The 16,335-nt window shown below is 40.1% G+C and overlaps 1 protein-coding gene across 8 annotated transcripts in view; it reads left to right on the plus strand.

The window, feature by feature from the left end:
* SPATA21 (spermatogenesis associated 21) overlaps positions 1-16,335 on the plus strand; it is a 47,539-nt gene that overhangs the window by 24,551 nt on the left and 6,653 nt on the right. For 6 of the 8 annotated variants that reach the window (XM_072975299.1, XM_072975298.1, XM_072975303.1 and 3 more), the window contains 3 exons: positions 14,086-14,261; positions 15,032-15,209; positions 15,744-15,921. In XM_072975299.1, the coding sequence (XP_072831400.1) occupies positions 14,086-14,261; positions 15,032-15,209; positions 15,744-15,801 (412 nt within the window). In that variant the 3' untranslated portion in view covers positions 15,802-15,921. Of the gene's footprint in view, positions 1-2,487; positions 2,576-14,085; positions 14,262-15,031; positions 15,210-15,743; positions 15,922-16,335 lie in introns of those variants that run through there. The other 2 variants (XR_012079478.1, XM_072975304.1) reach the window with 2 other exon arrangements.

Genomic DNA, 16,335 nt, shown 5'->3' on the forward strand with positions numbered 1-16,335 from the left:
ATTTATCATTTTCACTGCTCTATCCTATTACATAAGACTGTGTCACAATCTATTCTGCCGATGGACATTAGGGCTATGGTTAGTTTCCAGCTAGGGTAGAAACAGTGAGAATATTTTGTATATGTCTCCTGGGACGCCTGAGCAAGAGTTTTTCCAGAGCAGCAGTCTTTAAACTTTTTGGTCTAGGGAAACTCTGACAATATTTTTCTGTATTTGAGCTTGAAACTGAAAGGATTGGTTTTTTTTTAACATTTTTTATTGAGTTATAGTCATTTTACAATGTTTTGTCAAATGAGAGATTTTTAAAATACCAATTAATTTATTTAACAAGGACAACCCCATTACATGTTAATATAAAAAAGTTTTAAATGAAAAAAAAACTGCATTTTTCAAAACAAACAAAAAACTTAATGAGCAGAAAGGCATTGCTTTACGCTATTGAGAATCTCTTCCGTGCCTGGCGTGGCAAAAGATGGCTGGATTTTCCTGTCTGCTTCTGCATTCAATCTGTTGCAGTCTTGTTGTTTTGGTTGAAGTATATGAAGAAATCTGACCTCACACAAATACATACTTGGAAAAAATATTTTAATAGTCTTTCCATTTAATAGTCACATATCATGTAGACATTTTTCTTTGATAGTACACCAAACTTAATGAGTAGCAGTGTCTTAAAAGTTGGTTGCAATATGGAATCTGAATCCATATCTGTGGACTGTTCATACCCTTTTAAATAAAAATCGACTGATCTGTTTTATAATTTAAATCCATCTTTTCCCATGAATTTTTTTTGCCCATGAATGTTTTTTGTAACATGCATTGTTCATTTAGAAAATATTATGTATCCTCTAAATGTTGACACATTTCATTATAGTTACTCTATATGCTATATGTATAATTATTAATATCACCACTAACACCAGAAAAGCCTTTAAATATTGTAAGTGTTGTGTGGAGCTGTAATTCACTCATTTTCACTGCTATAAACTATTCTGTGTATGAACATGTATACAATACATGCTTATGAGAATGGATTTTTTTTTCAATAGTGGGGAGGAGGCAATTAGGTTTATTTATTTTAATGGCAGTACTGGGGGTTGAACCCAGGACCTTGTGCATGCTAAGCCCACACTCTTATCATTGAGCTACGCTTTCCTGCCCTACTTACGAGAATGGATTTACGTTTTTCAAAATTCTACGTTTTACTTGAAAGCTTTAATGTTATCATAGGTAACAAATGCTGTCAGTTGTTTTCCATGAAATGATAGGCTAACTTCATCCATTTTTGAGACAATATCCGCCAAATACTGCATAACCATAGTTTGTCCTTCTTTCGAGAAAAAAACGACACTCAGTGTGAAGGGGAGGTAAAATTTGCCTTTACGCTCCTAGAGTTTCCAGCTGGGCTCCACATAAAATAGACCAGCAGGAAAAAAGCCTGAGTTTCATTCGCACGCACGTGGGAGTCCTCCTGGAATAACGAAGACCCAAAGAAGTGACAGGGCCTAGCTGCTTACATCCTTGGTTGAACAAAGAGTAGCAACTGTAGAAAAGTAGCTAAAATATAGAGGCCGACTAAAAGAAGACAGGAGTTATTTTAAGCACTTCTGTTTGTACAGCGTTCTCTTCGCCTGGACTCTTCCTCTCTTGTGATAAGAATGTTTCTTCCTTCTGGTTCAGGGAGGGCACCTTTCACATGGGAATGTCATCTCCTGCTTTTAGAAAGAAAAAGGAAGGTCAGTGTACCTTTCTGGCATCTACTGTTTTTCAAGTGCCTTTAACTCAAAATAATCAACATGCCAAAGCGGTATATGTCGGGGTGGCATGTCCTAAACACCTTTGTTTCCCCCATCTGGCACTTCCCTAGAAGTTTCATATATTAAGAGCCGAGTTGGTGGCTGAGAAAAATTCAGCTTAGAATTTGCAAAGTAAGAGATCTGTAAAAGGTGAGGGAAAAACATAGATTGGAACAGGCAGAAAAAGAACAAATCTAAGCACACGATCCCGTATTTCCCTGAATCCATCCATCTCAGTGCTGAGAACAGGTCAGCTCAGTGATAGTCATAGCGCATTTTGGGAGGTGTTGGTGTAGGTGGGAGTAGGGCACCCACCTAAGTTAGGCCTCTGTGTGCTGAGCTATTAAGCATTTATTTTAATTTTTAAAACTTCTTTTGGGTGGAGGTAATTAGGTTTATTTATTTATTCCTAGAGGAAGGAGGTACTGAGGTCCGAACCCAGGACCTCATGCATGCCAAGCATGCCCTCTGCCACTTGAGCTCTACCCTCCCTCAAAACTTGGCTTAATTTTTCAGATGAGTGTACCAAGACTAATGATGGATCAAATAGGTTCCTTTTAAGTTTGTTTTGCTGTGATTTTTAAAAAGGAATCTCAGATTGGACGTTTAAAAGTCCGTTGAGGCTAAGAAGCCAAGTCAGAAACTTACCATCAGACTTAGCCTGCAGATTTGGATGAATTCCTCTGTTTTCAAGGTCCCTAAGATGCTCTGAGGTTCCCAGGTCTGCAAGGAAGTGACCTTTACTCACCTTTAAGATCATGAACCCTATAATTCAGGAACCAGGCCAGTATTTTAAGTGGGCTTTCCTTGTAAGTATTGCCTCCATGAAGTCAACTTTAGTTTCTTACATCTGTCTGGTCGTATCTGATTCTATGTTTACCATTTTCAAATATGGCATGAGTGTCAAAACCTTGGTAATAAAACCAATCTTTCTAATTATGTCCTGCAGCAAGAGGAACAGACACTTATTGAATTTATGTAAATAACTATATGGCCATGAAAACAAGAATATCTGGACAGAGTTTCTAACTTCTGGATGGATTGGGTAGGAAGAAAAAGATAAATATTTTAATTCTGTTTACAAAGGTATAATTTACCAAATTGTTGTAAGTTATAGATAGCTTAAGACAAAAGAGAATTTTTTTTTAATTTGGAAAACAAAACTTTAAGGAACCAGTAATGTTACAAACAAAAAAATCATGAAATTATAATCATCCTCATCGGTTCAGTCTCATGTAATTAATTTTTGTTCTGATTGATCTTGGGTTAGCAGTTTTACGAATCCATCAGTTTTCTTCATCAGAGTTCTGGAAATTCTTACCCAGTTCAGTGGTGTGATCTTAATGTTATCAGAAACCTATAATCCAGGGTACTTGTTAGAGTCTTTTTCATAAATTTCCCTAAAGAGGAAGCAGTTTTGCTTTTAGTTGACTATAAAAGCTTTCAAAGAAGAATCAGAGTAAAACAGGAATAGTCTGTGAATGAAAGACTTGAAACGGCTATAGCTAAAGATCTGATGAGTGTTCACTTAAATGCAGTTCATAAGAACATTTTATTATATTTGTGACATACAATATTTTAAGATGATAATTAGAATTATGACTGATAACATTATACCAGAACATGTCGGATTTCTAAGAATTTTATAGAGTTTCTGAAACACCATATATTAATAACATACATCCCTATAAATACAACCCAAAGAAGATCTAATATCACTTTTTATTTGACAGTGCTCTCCATGTAATTTAACACATTAAAAAAACCTAATTGGTTCAACATCTCTCTCTTTATAAGGCAAGACAACAAATTCTTTTGAGATTTTCCAGGGGCCCTCCGAGAAATTAGTATGAAGTCAAAAGACTTTAATTTAGAATCTGATTTTGGGAGGTTTGTAAAAAATACAAAAGATTTGAACACTTGATTAAATGGGATCACAGGTTATTATGCAACAATACTTAGGTACATATTTAACTAAAGTGACAAAAGATTTTAAAGGCAAATACAGAAAGTTACATGTTGTAAAAAACCATAACTTTTAATATTGAGAAGATAACCTGATAAAGATAACATGAAGCACAGGAAAATATTTTGAGAAACATCAAATCTTTGCCTTCTAGGTGAATTATTTAACAAGTAAAGAAAAATATTTTACAATAATGCAAGAAAATTTTACAGTGAAAGATAAATTCTAGTTTTGTATAGACACACTATGTTCATTAAAGCTCATTATCAAAACTTCATAAGCTAGGGGGAGGGTATAGCTCGATTGGTAGAGTGTGTGCTTAGCATGCGTGAGGTCCTGGGTTCAATCCCCAGTACCCCCATTAAAGAACAGATAAACCTAAAAAAAACCCCAAGACTTATAACTATAATCAATCTTTTAAATTTTAGCCAGTTTGGCTGCACAGGAGTTCTCCCTCCCTCTTCCCCACCTGCCTCTCTGTGACTTCCTATACCCATTTAGGTTGTTTTCCTTTAGTTTCCTCTTCTTAATTTTGAAACAACCTTTAAATACCCTTTAAACTAGGACAAAATCACTCTCCTTTTCTTTCAGCAAAAATGCATTTTTCCGACCTCCTACCTTCTCTTGTCACAAGTGCATCTTATTTTCCTTGCATACTTTGTTTACAGAGAGCTTTTTTTACCCTTAGTATTCTTAGTAATCTGATTTACTTATGTTGATTATAATTTTTAACTTTCAGTAACCTTAATTTCCAACGAAAATTAGGAAGTAAGCAATTGTGAACTGTCATATATTAGTATCCTGTAGTAGATTAATAAATTTATGAATGCACCCTTTTGATGATTTGTAGAGACATATGATTCTTATTGCACAATATTTTTAATGTGGCAAAAGATATGCTTACTAATAGACCCAAATATCCTTAGTCTATAAAAAAAAAAGTGAAGAAACCAAAGTGGATGAACTTATTCTTGAGTTCAGTAGTTACTGTTTTATTGTCTTATTAGGAAATTGTCTAGCTGTTTAATGAGTATCTCTCACTTAGTTTAGTATCATAAGGCTTGAAGTTACCAAGAAGATTTTGGAAACTAGCAGACATAGTATAAAACATAATTATTGTTGAAATGTTGATTTGTAAACTTTTATCCCACTTAGATTTATTTACCTTTTTTTTTAACACTTTTGCTTAGATTACTCATGCAAATTTCATGAGATGTTAAGTAGCTAGTCATCACCTTATTTATTTATTTACTTGTTTATGTTGACAAATCAGGCAGGTATCAGAAATCATAGAAACAAAGAATCTAAAAAGTTAAACATATGGCTCTCTTCCTTTTTTTTTTCTTTTAATTTATTGTCCTGGTTGACATACATTAAGCAATTCACTTTAATTGTGCATTTTGTTCTTAGGTTGAATTCATAGCATTATAGTGTTAAACATCTGGTAGAGATAACATAAGCTTGTTTGACTAGTCTTAATTTATATAACCTTTCTTTCTTACTTGCTTGCTTTCTTTCAAGCCAGTTAAATACAGCTCTCTTACAGGTTGATTTTTAGTAATACCATCTGGAGTAGAAAAACATTATTTACATATTATATATGTATGTGTGTGTGTGTATATATAAACATAAACATACAGACAGATACTAACAGAGGTCTTAAGGCTTTCACTTTAAAATCTTAGTTATGAGATAGGTACAATAACACAAAGTTCATCAGTCCATAAAAATATAATTGGATCCGAATTGTATTTCTAGCAGATGGAACAAGTTAAAGTTAGCTACCCAGAAGGCTAAAGCTTTTTACTAATATTTATGGAGAAGACTTAAAAGATTTTTCATTTGTTTCCACGGGGCTCTCTTTTTCTTAAGTGCAGGATAGTTCTGTTCTGTTTCCAATGTCCTGATCTTAAAAGTGTCTTGAGAGTATCTGAAAGCATCTTGAAATGAGTAAGGGAGATTTCGGGATTGGTAAGAGAGATGGGTGGGCTTTTAATAACTCCTGGAGCCACATTTGTGTTTTTGTAAAGACTCATTTTGCAAGACAAGAACAGTTGGGGTTTTTGGTTTGTTTGTTTGTTTGTTTATTGAAGTATAATCAGTTACAATGTGTCAATTTCTGGTGTACAGCATAATGTCCCAGTCATGCATATATATATTTGTTTCCACATTCTTTTTCATTACAGGTTATTACAATATATTGAATATAGTTCCCTGTGCTGTACAGAAGAAATTTGTTTTTTTAATCTATTCTTATATATAGTGGTTAACATTTGCAAATCTCAAACTCCCAAATTTATCCCTTCCCACCATCTTTGCCCCCCGTAACCGTAAGATTGTTTACTATGTCTGCGAGTCTTTCTCTGAAGAAGAGTTGTTTTTAATTCTCAAAGAATTGGGTGCAGCCTAAATGATACCAAGCAGGGGTGACCTGCACACCCAATTACATTATCTTTACTTTGTTTCTTTATATCAGGGAGAAGATTTCCAATTCAGATGGAAATCGAAAGATTCTATGTTCTAGATTTAGAGCTGTATGTCTTTGGAATGTTTTAATCATTCCACAAAGGCTTCAGAATGTTTTTTTTTTTCCCTCTCTGAGTACAATAGTTTCATTTTAGCTTAGGAAAGAAAGCCTTAAAAATCATTCCTATAAGACTGAATATCAGGCAAACTTCTGACCACATAGTCCCTTTAAAAAAAAAGCCGCTTCAAAATTTATTATTAGGTTTCAGCTGGTAAATTTTCCTGGCAGTATTGAGCTCTTTTTTTTTTTCTCTTGAAACCAAGATACACCTATTTCAAGTGACTCAAACCCAAAACTAATAAGCCTTTAATGACTTAACCATGGATGCAAGAGGTATCTTCAAAGAGGGATGCAAAAAGGTAACAGCCTTCTCAAGATCCAGAGCCCAAAGACATCCAAAAGAAAGACTTAAATAACCCCTCTACCCCGTGAATTGGCAACAGTCCATAGGATGCTAGCCACAAATGGGGTGCAACCCACATTTCTGTCAGGACGTCTACATATTCTCAGGGCTCCCAACCTGCCAGTTGGCCACCTGCAGACAGAGACAACCTGCACGCCCCAGCAGAGAGAAAGCCAAGCTAAGATCTCAGGACACAACGTGAGACAAGTGGGAAAGTAATAGCTGTCCCTAGGCGGGAAAGGATCCATAACCAATGGGTACCCAAAACCAAGTTCGCAAGGGTCACAATCCAAAGAACTGATTCTTACAAACGTTTTTTCTCCTGCCTATCTGAATTTGGGAAGGAAGGGACTCTTGGCTAGGCACTATAGACAGAGATCCAGGAGACCGACGTGGTAAGAATTCTTACCTTCTGCTGGTTTAGTCAGGTCCCACGATCTCTCAGCTGCAGCCCCCTGGAGTGAGCAGGGTGTCCCAGACAATGCTAGCCCATCCTTGTTAGAAACTTTAGGAGAGTTGAAATTTTTCTCTACCCTCTTAGGGTTTTCAGCTGGGACTGGCATGAGGCAGATTAACAGGAGGCAAGCCTATGAGATTTATTTAGATGTAATTATCAAGAAAAACTTTCATAAGAAAAATGAAGACCCAAAGAAGTGACAAGGCCTAAGTGCTCACATACTAGGTTGAGCAAAGAATAGCAATTGTAAGGGAGTAACTAAATGATACGGGGGTGGACTAAAGGAAGATACTTGATATTTTAACAAGGACTGTTTGTACAGAGTTCTCTTGGCCTCGACTCCTCACCCCTTATGATGAAAATGTTTCTTCCTCCTGGTACAGAGAAGGCGCTTTCACATGGCAATTTCATCTCTTGCTTTTAGAAAGAAAAAGGCAGGTCAGTGTGACCTTCTTGCATCTACTGTTTATCAAATGCCTTTAACTCAAAATAACCAAAGTGCCAAAGTGACATATTTTGAGGTGCCGTGTCCTGAACTCCTTCATAAGAAAAAAAAATGACCACTGTAGCTCACAATTCAATTTCACAAGTCCTTTTCCTCAAGACAACTGTGGTACTTTAGTATCTAGCAGAAGGGTTTTAGAGACTATTCATAGAATATTAAACCGGTAAGTGCTCAAGAGTCAAGATTTAATAAAATAATGAAAATCATTTTCATTTTCACCAAGGACTTTCTTTCTTCCCTTCCTTCCTTCCTTCCTTCCTTCCTTCCTGTCAGTACAATTGGCTGTGTACTGAAGAATACAATGACTTGGAGTTCAGTTTGGTGCCACTTCCTTGATTTATGCTAAGGCTCAGTTTTACCCACCATTTTTTTGTAGCTTCAGTGCAAATGTCAACACAAAAAGCCAAATATCAAAGAGTGAGAAGACAGGCCACAGACAGGGAGAAAATACTTTCAAAAGACATATCTAATAAAGGACTGTGATCCAAAATAGACAAAAGAATTTTTTAAATGGAACAATAAGAAAACAACCCAATTAAAAAGCAGGCAAAAGACTTGAACAGACACTTCACCGAAGAAGATGTATGACTGACAAACAAGCATATGAAAAAGTGCTCAACATCACGTGTTGTTAGGGAATTGCAAATTACAACAACAAGGAGATACCATTATATACCTATTAGAATGGTAAAAACCCAAAACACTGACAATCATCAAGTGCCTGCAAGGATATGGAATAAAAGGAACTCTTGTTTCGTTTCTGGTGAGGATGCAAAATGGTACAGCCCCTTTGGAAGACAGTTTGGTGGTTTCTTACAAAACTAAACAAACTCTTACAATATGATCCAACAATTGTGTTCCTTGGTATTTACCCAAATGAAATGAAAACTTAGTCCACACGAAAACTGGCACACAGATGTGTATAGCACATTTATTCATAGTTGCTAAAACTTGGAAGCAACCAAGATGACCTTTGGCAGGTGAATAGATAAATAAACTGTGCTACACCTACACAGTGGGATGTTCTACACTAATAAGAGCCACCAGGCCATGAAAAGACAGGAAACTTAAATGCATACCATTAAGTGAAAAAAAACTGATCTGAAAAGGCTACCTACTTTACAATTCCAGCCATATGACATTCTGGAAAAGACAAAACGATGGAGACAGTAAAAACATCAGTGGTTACTGGGGTGAAGGGAGAGGGAGGAAGTGGAGAACAGATTTTTAGAGCAACGAAACCAATTTTGTATTACTGTAATGGTAGATACGTGTCATTTTACATAGGTCAAAACTCATGCAATATACAACACTGAGAGTGAACTCTAATGTAAACTATGTATGGACTTATGGTGATAATATGTCAAAGTAGGTTCATCGATTTTAACCAATGTACCACTGTTGATCATGGGGAGTCTGTGTGTGTTGCGGGGCAGGAGGTATACAGGAACTCTGTACTTTCCTCCCAATTTTCTGTGAATCTAAAACTACTCTAAAAAATAAAGTCTATTAAAAAATCTTAGTTAAGAAAAAAATACACTATAAATAGAAAGCCCCCCCCCAATTAATTGACCATATACACCCGGGTTTATTTCTGGACTCTTCATCCTCTTCCTGTGTCTATATTTCTGCAAATACCACATGGGTCTTTCTTTAAATAGTAGTCAGTATCTGCAAATTCCAAACTCCTAATTTATCCCTCCTTCCCTTCTCTCTCTCCTCTTCGTAACCATAAGTTTATTTTCTATGTGAATCTGTTTCTGTTTAGTAAATAAATTCATTTGTATCATTTTTCAGATCCACATCATATAAGTGATATCATGTATTTCGCTTTCTCTGTCTGACTTACTTCACTTAGAAAGACAATCTCCCGGTCCACCTATGTTGCTGCAAGTGGCATTATTTCATTCCTTTTCATGGCCGAGTAGTGTAGTGTTCCAGTGTGTGTCTGTATTACAACTTCTTTATCCAATCAATTATCAGTCGATGGACATTTAGGTTGCTTCCATGTCTTGGCTATTGTAAATAGTGCTGCTATGAATATTGGGGAGCATGTAGGTTTTTGAATTAGTGTTTCCTCCAGATATATGCCCAGGAGTGGGATTGCTGGATTACAAGGTGAGTCTATTTTCATTTTTTTAAGGGATCTCAATACTGTTTTCTATAGTGGCTGCACCATTCCCACCAACAATGTAGGAGGGTTCTTTTTCTCCACACTCTCTCCAGCATTGATCCTTTGTGGACTTTTTAGTGATGGCCATTCTGACTGGTGTGAGGTGATACTTCATTGTAGTTTTGATTTGCATTTCTCTGATAATTAGTGATACTGAGCATTTATTTCATGTGGCTATTGGCCATCTGTATGTCTTCATTGAAGAAATGTCTGTCTAGGTCTTCTGCCCATTTTTTGACTGACTGGTTTCTTTTTTGTTATTGAGTTGTATGAGCTGTTGATATATTCTGGAAGTTAAGCCCTTATCATTTGCATCATTTGCAAATATTTCCTCCCGAGCTACTGGTTGTCTTTTCATTTGTTTATGGTTTCCTTTGCTGTGTGAAAGCGTATAAGTTTAATTATGTACCATTTGTTTATTTTTGCTTTTATTTCTATTGCCTTGGTACGCTGACCTAAGAGAACATTGCTATGATTTATGTCAGAGAACCTTTTGCCTATGTTTTCTTCTAGGAGATTTATGATGTTCTGTCTTACGTTTAAGTCTAAGCCATTTTGAGTTTATTTTTGTATGGTGTGAGAAAGTGTTCTAACATCATTAATTTACATGCTGTTATCCAGTTTTCCCAACACCACTTGCCAAAGAGACTGTCTTTTCTTCATTGTATATTCTTGCCTCCTTTCTTGAAGATTAATTGGCTGTAGGTGTGTGGGTTTATTTCTGGGCTCTCTATTCTGTTCCATTGATCCATGTGTCTGTTTTTGTGCCAACACTATGCTGTTTTGATTACTGTAACTTTGTAGTACTGTCTGAAGTCTGGGAGGGTTATGCCTCCAGCTTTGTCCTTTTTCTTCGGTATTGCTTTGGCTGTTCTGGGTCTTTTGTGATTCCATGTAAAGTTTAGGGTTAGTTTTTGTTTCTAACATTAGTTGTTGTGTATTATCCTTTTAACATATCATTGAATTCATTTTGCTATTTTGTTAAGAATTTTTGTATCTATGTTCACAAAAGATATTGGTCCCTTGCTTACTTTTTTGTAATACCTAGTTTTCCTGTTAGTGTAATGCTGGCCTCACAAAATGAGTTAAGGGTTCTCATGTTCTGAAAGAGTTCATGAAATCTTGGTATTCATTCTTCCCTAAAGGTTTGATAAAACTCACAGTGAAGCCATTTAGACCTTGAAGTGTTCCTTGCGGGAAGGTTTTTAATTGTGAATGCAACATCTTTAATAGGTACGGGGCTATGCAAGCTTTCTCTTTCTTCTTGTGTATTTTTGGCATTTACTTCTAAATAATATGGATGTACTACAATATTTTGGTTAGTGATTTTTAGACTTGTGTCTACGGACTTCCTATTGTAGTAAGAATTTAGCTGTCTGATACAACTATCCCCTCAGCTCCCTACTCCCCATTCCAATAAACCATCATTTTTTACTAAATATTTGGGGTTTCTATAATAATATGGCTATACAATTATTCATAGATGAGCATTTTTGTATACTATGATTTTATTTCCATTCTTGTTTATTTCCTGAAAGTTGACAGTTGCCTTGATGTTTTTTTCTTTGTACTACTCACTGATAATTCTTGTATCTTCCTAGAGTCTCCTTCTCTTGGAGGCATTTTCTAAATCATTCTGTTCTTCTCATTTTTGAATTAATTTCTTTTTTAGGTCTGTGGCAGAGCTGTCATCTTGGGAGTCTGTTGTCATCCTAGGAATTCTTTCTTCTTTTTCCCTGATTAGAATCCTGTTTGCTGGATCACATGTCTTACTTTTTCTTGGCTTGTTTACTCTTTCTTGGTTTGTTTAGTTTGCATAAGAACGTAATGGGAGCATGTTTTCCCTGTAGCTTTTTAGGGTTCAAAAGGCAGTAATTGAACAACAGGTATGGGAACACCAATCCTTGAAATTTCCATCTTCTAAGTTATGGTGATCCAATCTAAACTGGTTGCCCTTCACAACAGTTGCACTGACATTGTGGGATCTTCCTTCCCCATCTTCCTTTAACTTTGGCCTTTCTCCTATTTTCTGTGTGTATATCTTCCTTTCCTCTTTTGGTTTATGCCCTCTTTTTGGAAGAACATGTCTTGCGGTAGCTTCCTGGGAAAAGATGCATGGGAGGTGGAATTTTTGAGACTTTGTATGTCTACAAAAGACTTTGTATGTTTATTCTACCATCACACTTACTGGATAGTTTAGATGGCTGGGTGCAGAATTCTAGGTTAGTGTATTAGTTAAGGAATAGACCCCAATGTACTATAGTTCTAACGATATAGTTTATTTCTCTCTTACATTGACGGTCTGGAGGAGGCAGGCAGGAAGACAAGGTCACCGAAGCACTCAGTTTCTTTCCAACTCATTGTTCCACCATTCCCTAGGTCAATCCTAAGCCAATTTACCAGCAACACATTTAAATTCAAGCCCACAGGAAGGGGGAGGAGAGGAAGTAGAGAGCAAGCAATTTCCTTTAAAACTGTGACTGAGAAAGTTGCATACATTCTGTTCATGGTCTATTGGCCCCCATGGAGTGAAGTTTTTTCTAGTCCATCTTTTTGCTCAGAATGTTGACTTTTCAAGTCCTAATTTTACACAGGGGTCTAGATCCAATCTCCATGTGAGGGCTCTGGTATTCATTTTCTATTTTCTGTGTGTGAAGCTCATTAAAACTCAAAATTCCAGGCCCCAGGGAGAGGCAGAGGCTCTAGCAGAGCCATCAGCTTAAGCCCTAACGGCTTCCTGACGCTCTGAGCAGCCTGCCCACCCCTCACCACTGCCTACAAAGCCCCGGTGGTCCGACCCTCCCATCTTGCTGCCCCTTTCTATCCCCTTCTCCCTCACACACCAGGCTCTGGCCCCTCCCTGTCCTAGAGCTCACCAAGCTCTTTTCTACCTCCTGGCCTTTTCACAAGCCACTCCCTCTGGCTGAAAGGCTCTTCTCCCAGATATCCGTTTAGCTTGCTCCCTCCCCTCATTCTGCTCCAATGTCACCAACTTCCAGACTTTCTCTGAAGGCTATGAACAAAATAGCTCGTCACTACCCTCTACTCAGCTTTTACTTTGTCTCAGAGCACCCGTCACTACTCAGACGGTCTCTTTGCTTATTTATTTGTTCATGGTCTGACTCTCCCACTAGCTCTGTGCCGAGGCAGTTGATTTGGAAAGTGATGCCAGGGAGCAGAAGTGAGGGAAGGGACGTGAGCACAGGAGGGGGAGCCAGTACAGGGATATGTTACTGAGTCAACTACCCCCAGGGTCTTCTGAGGAGACTATGAATGGTGGCTCAGAACTGTCAGGGGAAGAGAGAGAAGCCTGTAGACCTCAGCTGCTGGTTCCTTTGGTCAAGCGTGGCCCCCTCAGGTGTTTAATTCCCCTGCACTTCTGGGCAGTACATGTGTCAGAGAGGCTCTGGGGGAAGAAACAAGAGGCTTAGGTCTGAGGTGAGTCCATGTCAGGTTGTCCCTGTGCAAAACTGGCGGAGGCCCACATAGAAGTGGTTGCTGTGACAGTGGCCGGAGTAAGAGGTGGTGCTGAGAGACGACACAAAGACCATGTATGGCTATCTCCTGCATAGCTCTTTCTCAAGCATTTAGATGAGTGGCCAGCACGCAGTAAACGCTCAATGAATATTTGAGTGAATGAATGAATGGTGCTGAAGTCTACTGGAGAGAAGGCAAGTAGTGATGAGTTAATATTAAGTGGGCCATGGTTTATGATGGGGTAAGTATAGGTTGCCAGGGGACCTGTAGTGGGAACCTAGCTATTCTACTGGAGGAGAGAGGACTTTCTGGAGATAATCCTTAAGCCGAAATCTGGAAGATGAGCAAGAGTTCACTGACTGGCTTTCAAAGCACATCAGAGTAAAAATATGAGTGATAGAAATCACAGGTAACATTTACCAAGCTCTTTCCCTGGGCCGATTTGCTGAGTGCTTCATGGGCCTTGTTATTTAATGTTTGTTTTTAACCCTATTAAACATGGACTGTTTGAGCCATTCAGAGAAGTCAAGTGACTTGCAGTGACTGGTAGAGATAACCGTTTCCCCCCACCTTTACATAGGGGTGACTGAGGCCCAGAGCAGGGCACTGACTTGCCCGCGGTCACAGGAAGTTAACGGTAGAGCCGGGACTAAAACCCAGATCTCCCAACTCCTGGGCTTGTGTCCCTGCTCCTGAGCTGGGCTCAGGGGCTCAGGAAGAGGGAGGGAGGAGGAGGGTGAATTAAACACAGCCAGGCTGAGCTGGGTGGGCACTGCCTCCTCAGCTATTACCAGAAGAAGCTGAAGGCAGGCACCTTTAAGGCCCGAGAGATGGAATCGGCCACAGGCCGGCTGCGGTCCCGGAAGAAGCTTGCCTACAATTCCCAGCAGGCAGACATCCTGGAAGTCCCAGAACGAAGAGTCCTCAGGATCCTGAGCCAACTGAAGCAGCAGAACTACGGTGAGGGCCCTGGGCCCCGGCACAGCCGGGCCCAGGAGCCGAGACGTGGTTTCCCACTTCGGGCTTAAGCGAGTACCTCAGGCAGCAGGCTGCGAGTCACCACCCACCTCCAGCCTTCTGACAGACTTCCCCCTGAGCACAGGTTGGTCCTAAGAGCCTGGCTTGAGAAGGAAGAGCAATCCCAGCTCATCATTTATTGAGTACCCACTGGGATCACTCACTGTGCCAGGCCCTTTGCATTTATGCTAGAATTTAATCCTCATAATCACGCATTTACCCCACGTATTCACAATGAGAAAATTGAGGTTTAAGTAACTTGCCCAAGGCCCCACAGCTAGCATGTGTCAGAAAGGGAAGTTTATACTCATATCTGCCTCCAAAACCTGTGCTGTTTTCAATGGGCAAGGTTACTTTCCCATAATAGTAAACTCCTACTGTGTGCCAAGTGATGGGCTAGGAGCTTTTCAGTCTCTTTAGAGTCTCCTTGTCAGACTCTGCCTGGACTCATTACAAAGACAAGTGCTCCTTTAAGGCTGTTATTAGCCCTTACACTGTGCTCCACTAAATTATCCCTTTTATCCTCATCATCAACTCCAAGGTGGGTATCACTATCATCTCCAGTTTATGTAGCTCAGAGAAGTGAAGTGATTTGCCCAAACCCACCCAGCTCGTTATGTGGCAAAACCCAGATTTCACACAGGTCTGCCTGCCTCCCAAGGCTGGGTGTGTTATGAAGCATTTCCCTTTCCTGCCTCTTCCACCTTTGCCAGCTGCCAACCTGCAAAGCCCCTACGCCCAGGTGCCTTGCATCCCGCTCTGTCCACAGCTGGACAAGAAGACGGCCCGACGGAAGCAGGGCAGCCACTATGTGCTGGACCAGTGCACCCCCACCAGCCTGGGCCCTGACATCCGTAGCCTCTTCTTCCACTCTGGATCTCAAGGAAGCAGGTGGGTGTCCAGAGGGCAGGGGCCCCAACCCAGGCCCATCCACCTCCTTCCTTATGAAGCCCCTGGCCGAACTCAAGGGGAATCCATCCTTTCAAGAGATGATGCCTGGGAGACTGCTGGTCCAGGGAGGAAAAGGGGGAAAGGATGGAAGGGGGAAGAAACTAACCTTTGTTAAGGGCCTGTGTACCAGGTAGATTGCTCCTAAGTCAGGGTACTTATGCCTTTCTGTGTCCAGGACTTGGTAACACATACTTTTAAGCTGGCACTACCTGCCTTCCTTGTGCAGTGGGTTTACCTCTCAAGCCCTCTGCCTGAGTCTGGTTCCATCAGGAGTAGCACGAAACAGCCTTAGCAGCTGGGTAGATGGATACAGCAGTCCCCTTGCAGACATCTTGGGATAAAAGAACAGTGGACTTGGAATCAGGCCCCTGAGCCCAACTGCTGCCTCCATCACCTCCCAGCGGACTCATCTCTGGTTGGGCACATGGGATGGCTCATTTCCTCGCACCCTTCTTCTCCGCCACCTCTCCCTAGGGAATCCAGCTCTGACAGCCGAAGATGGCTCAGCTCTGTGCCAGCTCGAACCCACTGACCGTGGAGTCCTGACTCTGGGCAGCCTTTCAGGGCCTGCAGATGGATGGGCCATCAGGCAGGAACTGCTGCTAGATTTTGCTTTTGTGGCCTGGTAAGCCAATAAATAATAAGAACCTCAGCCTCTGTGCCTGGTGCCAGGGAAGGCTCCAGGTTTCCCCGCCTCCACTTGGCTCTGAGAGTGCCTGGTTCCCGCTTCCCTTGGGCTTGGGAGCCCCTGAAGCAAGACTCGCCTCAAAACCCTGCCCAGGGCCAGGGGTCCTGCTACAGGTTGCCCTGGGTGCAAAGTCTTGACCTGTGCCCAGAACTGGGACTCTCCTCAGATGAGTCACCCTCACCCTCCAACCTTGGACTAGGAGCCCCACAAGGGCAGGGATTCTCTTCCACTTACTCGACAGGAATGGTGAACTCAAGGGAAGTACCTGGAAATACTCTGGCCCCTAGAAGGGACAGACCTCATGGAAGGGCAGGAGGAGCCTCAGCCATGCTCTTACCAACAGAGCCCCAGGACCCAGAGGTCCCCTTTCCTTAGAGC

This window comes from Vicugna pacos, chromosome 13 (genome assembly GCF_048564905.1).
Source record: "Vicugna pacos chromosome 13, VicPac4, whole genome shotgun sequence".
Lineage (NCBI taxonomy): Eukaryota > Metazoa > Chordata > Mammalia > Artiodactyla > Camelidae > Vicugna > Vicugna pacos.